This window comes from Hippoglossus stenolepis, chromosome 14, assembly GCF_022539355.2.
Source record: "Hippoglossus stenolepis isolate QCI-W04-F060 chromosome 14, HSTE1.2, whole genome shotgun sequence".
Classification (NCBI taxonomy): domain Eukaryota; kingdom Metazoa; phylum Chordata; class Actinopteri; order Pleuronectiformes; family Pleuronectidae; genus Hippoglossus; species Hippoglossus stenolepis.
Window position 1 is genome coordinate 14,151,661 of NC_061496.1, and position 10,343 is coordinate 14,162,003.

At 40.2% G+C, this 10,343-nt stretch overlaps 1 protein-coding gene across 1 annotated transcript; it reads right to left on the minus strand.

Annotated features, from left to right (window-relative positions):
• Window positions 1-2,263: 2,263 nt before the first annotated feature.
• cope (COPI coat complex subunit epsilon) lies at window positions 2,264-9,092 on the minus strand. Its single transcript, XM_035175849.2, has 10 exons — window positions 8,932-9,092; window positions 8,704-8,766; window positions 8,489-8,589; window positions 7,259-7,411; window positions 6,755-6,808; window positions 6,372-6,453; window positions 6,034-6,189; window positions 4,517-4,585; window positions 3,040-3,114; window positions 2,264-2,555 (listed from the first exon to the last, which is right to left on the minus strand). The coding sequence occupies exons 1-10, from the start codon at window positions 9,031-9,033 to the stop codon at window positions 2,502-2,504; spliced, it is 909 nt and encodes a 302-aa protein (XP_035031740.1). The 5' UTR covers window positions 9,034-9,092; the 3' UTR covers window positions 2,264-2,501.
• Between the last annotated feature and the right edge of the window lie 1,251 nt (window positions 9,093-10,343).

Below are 10,343 nucleotides of genomic sequence, written 5' to 3' on the forward strand. Positions count from 1 at the left end.
CTCTATACATTATAGTTTCATTTCAGGTACCCAGAAACCCACCAGATATGAGGTTCTCTATTTTCTTTTCTTACCAAGGAGCCGTTAAAAATTGATCATATTCCAGGGACCCCCTCATGCATGTCCCTTGGAGTAATTTGACAAAGCCAACAACATAAGACAAGACATATCCAAGTTCTAAAAACAGGTCACCTGGACTTGGTTGAGTTTTTTTAAGACGTTTCACCACGAGGCCTCTTCAGTTGTAACTGACTGCTGGGAGTTGAGGTTAACTGAGAGACTGGCTCCACCCACCCCCGGTGAGTCATGTGTTCTAATGTGTGAACTGGTGGGGAGGGAGGTCAGGACTGTGTTGTATGTGGCTGATAGGTGTTGTGTTAATCCTCCTCCTCTGTTCAGAGATGGTTTCTCTAGTTTGACATAGATGGCTTCCTTTCCTCCTCTCTCAGACCCCCTGTCTTCCCTGGCCTAAATGTTGTCTTCAAATGAATGTCCCTTGTCCTTTTAGATGTAGGTGGACTGCTGAGTCCTGACCTGAGGAGCTGTCTCTCCGGTGCTGTGACATGCGTTTGTGAAGGGGTTGTTTAGTTTCCCCAAAGTACAGGTCTATGCATTCCTCACTACATTCAGCTGCATATACGACATTTCTCTGCTTATGTCTGGGTGTTTTTGTCTTCGGGATGGACCAGTTTCTGCCTCAGTGTGTTGGTAGGCTCGAAATGTACTGGGATGTGGGGTTTGTTTTTCACATATTCCAGCAGCATTAGGATTACAACGTTGTTCCATTGACCCTTCTTTTCCACCCTTTCGGTTCTGTTTTCTGTGGTTTTGACAAAGGCCCAGTTGGGATAACCACATGTTTTAAGTGCATTTTTGATGTGTGTTTGTTCCTTCTCTTTACCATCTGACCTTGTGGGCACAGACTGATCCTGATTGTGCAGGGTTCTGATAACCCCTGGCTTCTCGCTCCAGTGGGTGGTGTGAGTCAATTTATAGATATTGATCTGTGTGTGGAGGTTTTCTATATACCTCAATGTTGAGGCTTCCATCACCTTCAGTATTCACTGCACAGTCCAAGAAGGCAAGACTTCTACCACTTACATCTTCCAGAGTGAACTTGATGTAGCCGTCCACTGCATTGATGTGTCTTGTGAAGGCTTCCACTTCCTGTGTTTTCATTTTAACCACAGGTGTCATCCACGTATCTGAATCACTGGTTGAGAGAAGTTTGTATGAAGATGAACATTGCCAAACACCTAGCCACCATTCTCTCTCCTCTGGTTGGCAACACCCCACACCACATAAAGAACTCGCAAGAGTTTACCAACAAGTTTTGAAAAAATCTGACTAGATCCTGAGAAAACCATGGCACCATATGATGTGACATCACTTTTCACATGCATCCCCACCACAGAAGCAGAAAAGACAGCAAGGAAACTACTGTGACAGGACAATGCCCTACCCAGCAGAACCAACCTCAGTCCAGACCACCCTGCTGCACCCTGCTGGACCTGTGCCTGACCACTGCCTTTTTCCAAGGTCCTAAAACTAGATTTGGACAGAATGTACAAGATGGCGGCTAGAGGACATATTATTATTATTAATATCATAATTCAAGTGGTGGAAATTCCCTACAAATTGATAAATCTAATTACATAGACCCAAATTAATAACATGAAGTTTTTGGGGCTGTAGGAAGTTCCACAGTTTCCACAATTTACTACAGGGTTTCTGTTTTAAACACCTGAGACATGGAAAAAATAAGCAATTTGATAAAATAAAATGTATAAATAATTAATTTATGTAAACCCAAATTATTTAGAGTGAACCTAAAGTTGTTTGGGGCCCTGTGGATCTGGATGCCTTGAGCAGTTCCCCACTGTTCCTAAATGAAAATCCAGCCCTGACTTAAAGCTTCAGTGTGTAGAATTTAGTGACATCTAGTGGTGAAGTTGCATGTTGCTGCTGAATACCCCTCCCCTTCCAAACATGAAAGTGAACCTGTGGCAGCATTCATTTGTCATAAAAACTCAAAAGGTGTTTAGTTTGTCCAGTCTGGACGACTGTAAATATTAATTATCTAAATATAGAGGGCTAATGAAGATGATTAGACAATAGTGAAAACATCACTAGGATTATTTTATATTCAGTTTCTGCCAATAGATCATTTTCACTTAAATCTTACACACTGGACCTTTAAATTCTTAGAGTCTGCAGATAAAGCCCCTTTTTGTTTGTTCATAAACCAAACTTCAAACACATCACACGTATTAAACATTTATTAATATTTCAAAGGAATGTTTACATTACACAGATGTGTCGATTTCAATAAGAGAAATGCAAATTTAGAAAGAATGCAAACAGAGGGAGACATGTGTCATCTATAGCCCAGGGAAATTTACATTGTATTTTGTGTATGTGTGTGAGAGGGACAGAGTGTGTGATCCTCATGGTGTTAAACTTAAGTCCATTGTTGAGGCATCTCAGCAGATGCAGATGTCTTACGCTGTAACAGTGGGGGTGTACTGCAACACTAGTCTGTCGTACTCGTTCTCCTGCAGAAAAACAAAGAGCAGAAAAAACCGTTGGACACCAGGGAAACATCTGACCATAGCAACAGCTGTGCATCGCATGCTTTGTTTGGTGATGGTATAACCCACTTTCAGCATGTTTATGTACATCTGCTTGTGTGTGACTATGTGTGGTAAAGGCTAAAGATTCAGAGTTTAATGCTCTCATTGGCTTTGCTCCAAGGTTACCTGCTGCCCGAGCATCAAAACAACCAAGCCAGGTAATAAAATCCTCACAGTAAAGGTTATGAACCAACAATTGTCAGTGGTGTTTGATGTTTCCTGATTTTCTCCTCATGTAATTTGTGTTATGTTTAAAAAGAACCAATCTACTAGTTCAAAAGCAATCAGTATAGTACTGCTGCACAGCAGTTATGAATGGATGTTTAAATGACAGCGATTAAGGAAGTCTTTCACAATTTCAGCCGAACAAAGAGATGAATTACACATTCTGATGCAAGCAAGTTACCTTGGCTAAATAGTCCTTGAAGAATGGATGAGCTCTGTGTGCATCTTTCAGCTGAGAGAGGTACCGATTGGTTACCTGAGGACAGCAGTAAGCGGATCATTAAAATATAAACTCACAACAGTGTATAACAATTAAAAAGCCTCATAAACACAGTTTTAAAAGACTCTTCAAACAAGTTTTCAGCGAAATGAAAACAGTAGAACAAAGTAAAGGTTATGAAGGCTGGCCAAATAAAAACAACTGTTTTTCAGGAGCTGAAAACACACATTTCTGTATAAATTATAATAATTTAATAATCTGTGCGCTTGTGCTTAGTTTTAAATTAGCAACGCTGGCTTGGAAAAAGGATATGACCGTCCAATCTGAGTAAAAATGTAGGCTTTATTTGTGATTCCAAAACAACAGCTGTCTACACTGAGCCTCAGGTGAACTCTAACAGCTGACATTACATCAGACAGTAGAACTAACAAATCCACTGACATCAATGGACTAAATACCTGGTTCTCAGACCACTCAGACCTGAAGAAACCTCTTGAAGGAGAGGTCAATAATGGAAATACAACAAAGTTGCCCTCAATTCAACTTTTCTTGGTTCACTATGTGACCTGGTTCAAACTCTTGCTAAGGCCATGATGTACTTCAAATATTGATGACCTGCATCTTCGGGTAAAAGATGTCACATGATAGCACCAGCCGGCCTCGTCCACATGCCTGAGCTGAATGTGGTCACACATTGCTCCAGCTGTTATCTGGCTGACAGCTGTGTGCCATCTTTGATGCAAAAGTAAACCTGTGTTGTTTCAACCAACTAATATCTGTACAACCAACTAGCGAAGACAGCAACATTTAATCGTTTAGTAAACATTTCCTATTATTCATCCGTGTTTGAAAGAGTCCAACTTACTTCGTTTGTTTCTGAAATTTAAGAAGATTTGTGCAATTATGAAGGCGAAAAAGAAGCAAATGACCAAGAAAATGAACAGAACTTGAACTTCTACATTGTTTATCTTAGATTTAAACCTCTTCTCAATGGTTACTCCCTTCTACACCTGAGGATGAGGCTTGTTAGTATCCCAGTTAACCTTGAGGGAGGTGTGCAAATCAGCAGTTATCACTGTGTTCCTTAGCGCTTTGAGTCAGTGATCAGAATTATATTGCATTACTATCAAGTCCATCAAATGATTATTGAGTCTTTATCTCATGAACTCTGAGCTCCAGGGTGTAAAACTCACACCCAGCACTAAACTAGGAAATATGCCTAGAAGACACTTTCTATGATAGAAAATAAACCCAGTCAAGAAATTCCTTGCTTGAATGCATTTGCCTGTTTTAATCAAAGCGAAAACACAAAACTGCTGAGGTGAATTTTGCACTCATATGCTCTATTGAACGAGGGTGAGCTTGTCTACAGGAAAGTGGAAATCTGAAGGCTGTTAAGACGGTGAGGTTGTTAACAGATTGGAGTCCAAAGTCTCACCTCAGGAGCTTTGCCCAGGTGCTGTGTCAGCACTATGAGGTTGATCAACGTCTCAGGGTGGCTGCTGTCCTAAAAGTAGGAAACAGAAAGACATGTCAGTGAGAGAGTAAAGGTTCGTTTGTACTTCTGATGATAGAACTGATGATGTCGGTACGATGAGCCGCCTCCTCTACACCGCAGTCTGACGTGCACCTCCGAGAAATGTAACTCCTAGTCTCAACGCAAGTACAGAAAATTCACCTTCCCTCTGCTTCAGTAAATCAGTGGTCGTATACACCATCACCTCTGCCATTTTCTCTGCTTTCTGTGTTGATACACCGAGTTTAAGTTGCCATTGTTGGAAGTTCACAAACAAAATCAAAACAGTGGCATTGAAACACCACTTGCAACTAACAGACACAAGTACAAATGCTCACAGCAGCGAAGGGTTGATGCAGAAGAAAAGTCAGCTTAATAGACAATTTGGAGCAAGATAATAAAATGGAATAGTACATTTATACAATACTGAGTAAGCTTAATGTCCTCTGTTATATGTGCAGCAAACAGTGTGGTGCAGGAAGCCTTTGTGCAGTGATCCAGTTCAACATTACACAAGTGGAAGAGTTGCTCCAAAAGTGTAGATTTCTGCATCTATGTGTCAAATGTCTGATATTGGTTCCATTCATTAACATGAAATCACTTGTCTGGTTTAGCTCTGTAGAATGTGAGCCCCTACATCATTTATATACATTTACATTACTTTCATTATGTTCTGCATGCTTAGTTAGCAAGAGATCAAATCAAGCAATAACCATAACTTTGTAAAAGTCTGACCAGTTAATACTGAAGTATCACACAAAGCATCACCAAGTCAAAGTTACCTGGATAACAAACATGGTGTATTTCATAAAAGGATCTGAGACGCTTCCCTGAAGATTTAGTTTTAAGCCATTTCACAGTCACCTTACTCACTGTCTGGCTAACTCAGGCCTCATATTACCGGTAAACATGTTGCAGAAAGCTGCGACTTTTACAACCACAGAGTGCATACCCACACATACATACTGGTCAAACCTCATCCAGTTATAGATAGAGCACAATAACAGTAGACCACAAAAGAGTGTGTGTGGAGCCATCTGCTGTTACAATGCAAGCAGTTGATTATTTTTTTTGTTGTGCCAAATTTAACATTATGTGGTTGAGGGAAGCATTCAACAAATGGGAAAGATTTGGCCTTATTTCTGATTTCTTAATGCCATTAGAAATACAAGCCTGGGGCGCCCAGTATAATTCACTAAAAAGTATCATAATGATCATCATTTTCAAGTTGTAACATCAAACTGAGTGGATGTTCAGATTAGCTCGACACATAAAAAAGTTGCAATTGAAGTTTATTATCATATCAAAAACTGTCTGGATAAACAACTGTCCATGTATTTACATCCCAGTGTGTTCAGTGTATTTGATAACAAACCCTAACCCTGAGAGGAAGAGATAAAACAAGAAAGACAATAACAAAGATTTATCTTTCATCCAACCTTGTCGAGGGCCTCCTGTAGCACTCCCTCGGCCTCCTCCCACTTATTCTGGGCCATGTAAGAGGCTGCCTGCCCGTTGAGAAGCAGCAGTGTGGATGAGTACTTGTCTGACATCTCCTGGAATATGTAGTAGGCATCCTGCAGCTTCTCTCCACCCTTGAACAACAAGCAGTGTAAGTCAGTGACCACACAATAGTCAGCAATATATAATGTAAACAGGAGCTTGATTAACTTGTGTAGACAGAGTTGATATTCAAGCCACTCTATTGTGTACAGGAGTTGACAAAGGATTAATCATACAGCTTTTAATTATGAATCAACCGATATTGTCCACTCACCACAGCAATATTAACCCAGGCTGTTGCCAGCTGGGTCAGAGTAGCATCTTCATCCAGCTCCTGCATCTTCTTCAGCTCTTTTCTGTCAATGGGGAAGAGAAGAGAGGAAAAAAATCGTCATTATTAGAAGAATACAGCTCCAATTCAAACATTAAGTATTTGCTTTTGTGTATATAGGTTCAAACCTAATCACACATACCCAGTCCCACTATGCACATTGGCCTTTGTTGTTTTTTATTTATTGCTGTAGAATCAAATTTGGAATCAAGGAGTGTAATTTCAGAGGTATTTGTTCCTGACTACCAAATTTATGGTGTTGTGACATTTCTAGAAATCCCTGACCCAACAATTCAATATAAATCTTGCACTGCTTGCTTCCATACCTTGCCAGATCAACACGATCCAGACTCAGCAACACCTGAATGCTCATGGCCATGCTGAAAAATAAAAAACAAATAGGTCCATTTGCTCAGTTTCATGCTCAAGTCTTCAGAATTAAGAAACCTCACATAACCCACAGAGTAATGAGGAGCAGATGTAGTCGCTGATACTAGAATTAACAAAATGATACGTATTTTACTACGAAAATTTGTCCTGAGACGCAAAGATGGTACATTTTCTGTGGGACGAAAAACTTTCCTTACAGTGCTTTTGAGAAAGGTAAACTCTCTATTTAGAATGCATTTATCTCTCTGACAATGATGATGTAGTTTTATGTAATGTATATGAAACCAGGTTGGTTAATGACAAATAAAATGCACATATGAAATTGGCTTCATTATTTTTGATAGATGAATAGAAGAACAATTTTTATTTCCTTTGCAGATACATTTATTGGAGATCAGTTTTGTTCGTGACCTTGTTAAGTAATATTGATCACTTCTTACCACTCCAGGCTTTCTCCTTGGTGTAGAGTCCGCAAAGCAGCGTCTGTGTTCGTCTCATGGTGGTAGATGGATGCAGCCATGAGAAGGAAGGTGGTGTTGGCGGCATCCACACTCTTTGCCATCTTCTTGTCTAAATCAGCCACAATAGCATCCCTGGAAAAAATATTGCAGCAAAAGGATTTAGATTATCAGGATCTAAAACACAAGACAATACTTTAATCAAACTAAGATAGAAGACACAGAAATCAGCTAGAAAGGCTGTTCAGTAATCTCTACATAAAGTTGGGTGATATATTGAGCATTTAAAAGATACAGAATACATTTGCTGACCCCTCTCAAGCATAATGTAGTAACCCTAACGCACCTTTGATTACTTTCTTTCACAGAATAGAATCTTTGACATGGGAGATGTTTGAAGATCTACTTTTAAAAATTGAGGAAGGCAGTTACCCAAGTTGGCAGCATAGTTTAAGTAGTATATTCATCCCAAACAGCACTTTTCACATGAAACTCCACAAGTCAAAGTCTCACATGGACATCTTGTGGAACTATTCTATCAAATGGTGCCATATGTAATACACCAAGAACAACAAAAGCTGGAACGACACAGGTATTGCTCTATCACATGGTCAGAGACATGGTGCTCATCCATAATGTATGGAGAATTAGGTTCCACTTGATGCTTGAGTCAGACACATTCAATATGTTTGTCTAAGTCGTCTCTGCTCTGAAGAAACAATAAAACTCTGACACTGACTGATCGATTCCTGCGCTAAAGCTATGAATGGACGTGTTGAGCCTGACCGTCTGTACAGCATACTGACAAAGTGTATGTTACGTTTTACCCACGTTGTTCAGCTCAATGTTTATTTTAGAATATAGGACAAGATGGTCTTCTGCACAATTTAAGTTACCAACTACCAGTAGATGTTAGCAGGTGTTAGCCTTCACGAGCGGATGTTAGGGACAGTTGTGCACCTTAGCGTCATCAAGTGTTTTGGCCTTGAGTGTACACTGAGGCTAAAGGTAAATCTGACTGAATACTGGCTTGTATGGCAGCACTATGAAAGCAATGAGGCCCGCTCAGCAGGTCAGACATCGTTGATGCTTGAATCAGACCCATTAGCTAAAACTGTGAATGGATGTGTTGAGTTTGACCGTCTGTACAGCATGCTGACAAGGTGTGTGTTCAGCTCTATGTTGATCTAAACGTCAAATGGAGGCTCTTACCTTTTGCCTTCACTTGACAGGTACTCGGCGAACATCTTGACAGCTTGCAGCTCAGGTGATGAGTTGGCCTTGATGTCCTCCAGGACAACAGCGTACTTCCTCTGCAATGACACACATAGATCAGGGTGAGGCCGTTGAGAATATATGGTGGTGATAAATACACAACAACTCACAGCTGATGACGTGAAACTCAGCTGAATGGATTTAACGCTCACCTGGGCGATGTATGCTCGGTACAAAAACATGTCCCGTTCAGTCTCCTTCTCTGGCGACGACGGCTGCGAAGAAAAATAATACAAACAGCAGCTAAATACACCTTATTCGCCTGCGAGAGAAAACATTAGCTAGAATGGTTAGCATTGTAGCTCGTGGGCGCAGTGTCCGCTGCTGTGAGCCAGACAAGCACAAAATGGACAAACCAGCTGTTGGTACACGTCACCTACCTTCACCTTCTGAGCCTCGTTGATACACTGCTGATAACTGCCGATGTAATAAGCGTTTTTTACATCGAACAGCTCATCGACATCATTCTGCTGCGCCGCCATGTTGACAACACACCACTTCCTGACACGTAGTAAAAACACGTCACCTTCCTGCCCGGTACCGAGGATTGTGGGAGATGGAGTTCTACAATGTGCAAATCATTTTTCGGGGGGGTAAATGTTTCCCTTGTAAGCAGAATGTTTATGTCCTCCACAAGTTCCTGTGTGTATGTTGTTGATTAATGTTTCAATAAAACATATTTTATAACATTATGATGTATAGTTGATTGTTGGGAAATAATTATGTCATTTCAAATATATGAGAGTAATAAAAATGACAATTTAACGACATAGATACAAGTTGTAATTTGTGATGTATACATGTATTTGTTTTGATATCAATATCATGCTTAGGATAGCTTGTTAGCTAAAATGAAAAATGCATGAATGTATATTTTCTTTACACTGTGTACTAGTTAAATTACATTCATATTTTTCTATGTTTCTATATATTCTTTTATATTCCTTACACTTAAGTATTGCATGTTACCCATTACATATTTTTTACTCTTGCTGCCGTAATACTACAAATCCCCCATTGTGGCACAAACACATTTTTAAATGTGTATATGAATAAAAATAGCAGGATCAAATTTTTTCTCCATGTGTTTTTGATAAAGGCACCCTGTTTTATTTTTATGTAAAATGTTGCACATTGAATATCTCCATTAGTGAGACTTACTAAATTACACACAAACATTATTCCACTAGAGGTCGCACCAGATCCACTTTACCCCTACAGGTGCGTTAGGGGCAGTAACACGTTATTGTCACAGTGATTCATTTCTTATTATGGTGATAGACTTTCGGAAACACAATACTTAGACTTACAGTACAAGATATATACATGTTGATGTGCTTAGTGCGTGGCTCATTATCACTGTTACTGGCCCGAGGTGTCAGGGTTCAAACTGAATAATATCACTACTGTACATTAACATCAGGTTCAAAACAACAATCATTTTGCAAGAAGGCTGTTTTGACCGCGGGAATTCCGGTGTCCTCATTAAACAGAGGAGGAAAAACTTCCTCTCTCCCGAAAACATCCGCTGACAAAGTCTCTCTCGTCTCTGAGACACACACACACACACACACACACACACACACACACACACACACACACACACACACACTTCTATATTAGTGAGGACACCCATTGACACATTACATTCCCTAGCCCTTACGAAGAAAGAAGTACAAGTACACACACACACCCTTTCTCACACAAAACACTCTCTCTCTCACACACACACATACTGACACCAACCCTCTCTCTCTCTCTCTCTCTCTCTCTCTCTCTCACACACACACCC

Excerpts from the sequence above, each read along its gene's own strand:
- cope (XM_035175849.2), bottom strand. The coding sequence starts at position 9,033 with ATGGCGGCGCAGCAGAATGATGTCGATGAGCTGTTCGATGTAAAAAAC. Across the intron at positions 6,454-6,754 it reads GATCGTGTTGATCTGGCAAG|AAAAGAGCTGAAGAAGATGC; the intron begins GTATGGAAGCAA and ends CCCCATTGACAG. Across the intron at positions 2,556-3,039 it reads TCAAGGACTATTTAGCCAAG|GAGAACGAGTACGACAGACT; the intron begins GTAACTTGCTTG and ends GTTTTTCTGCAG.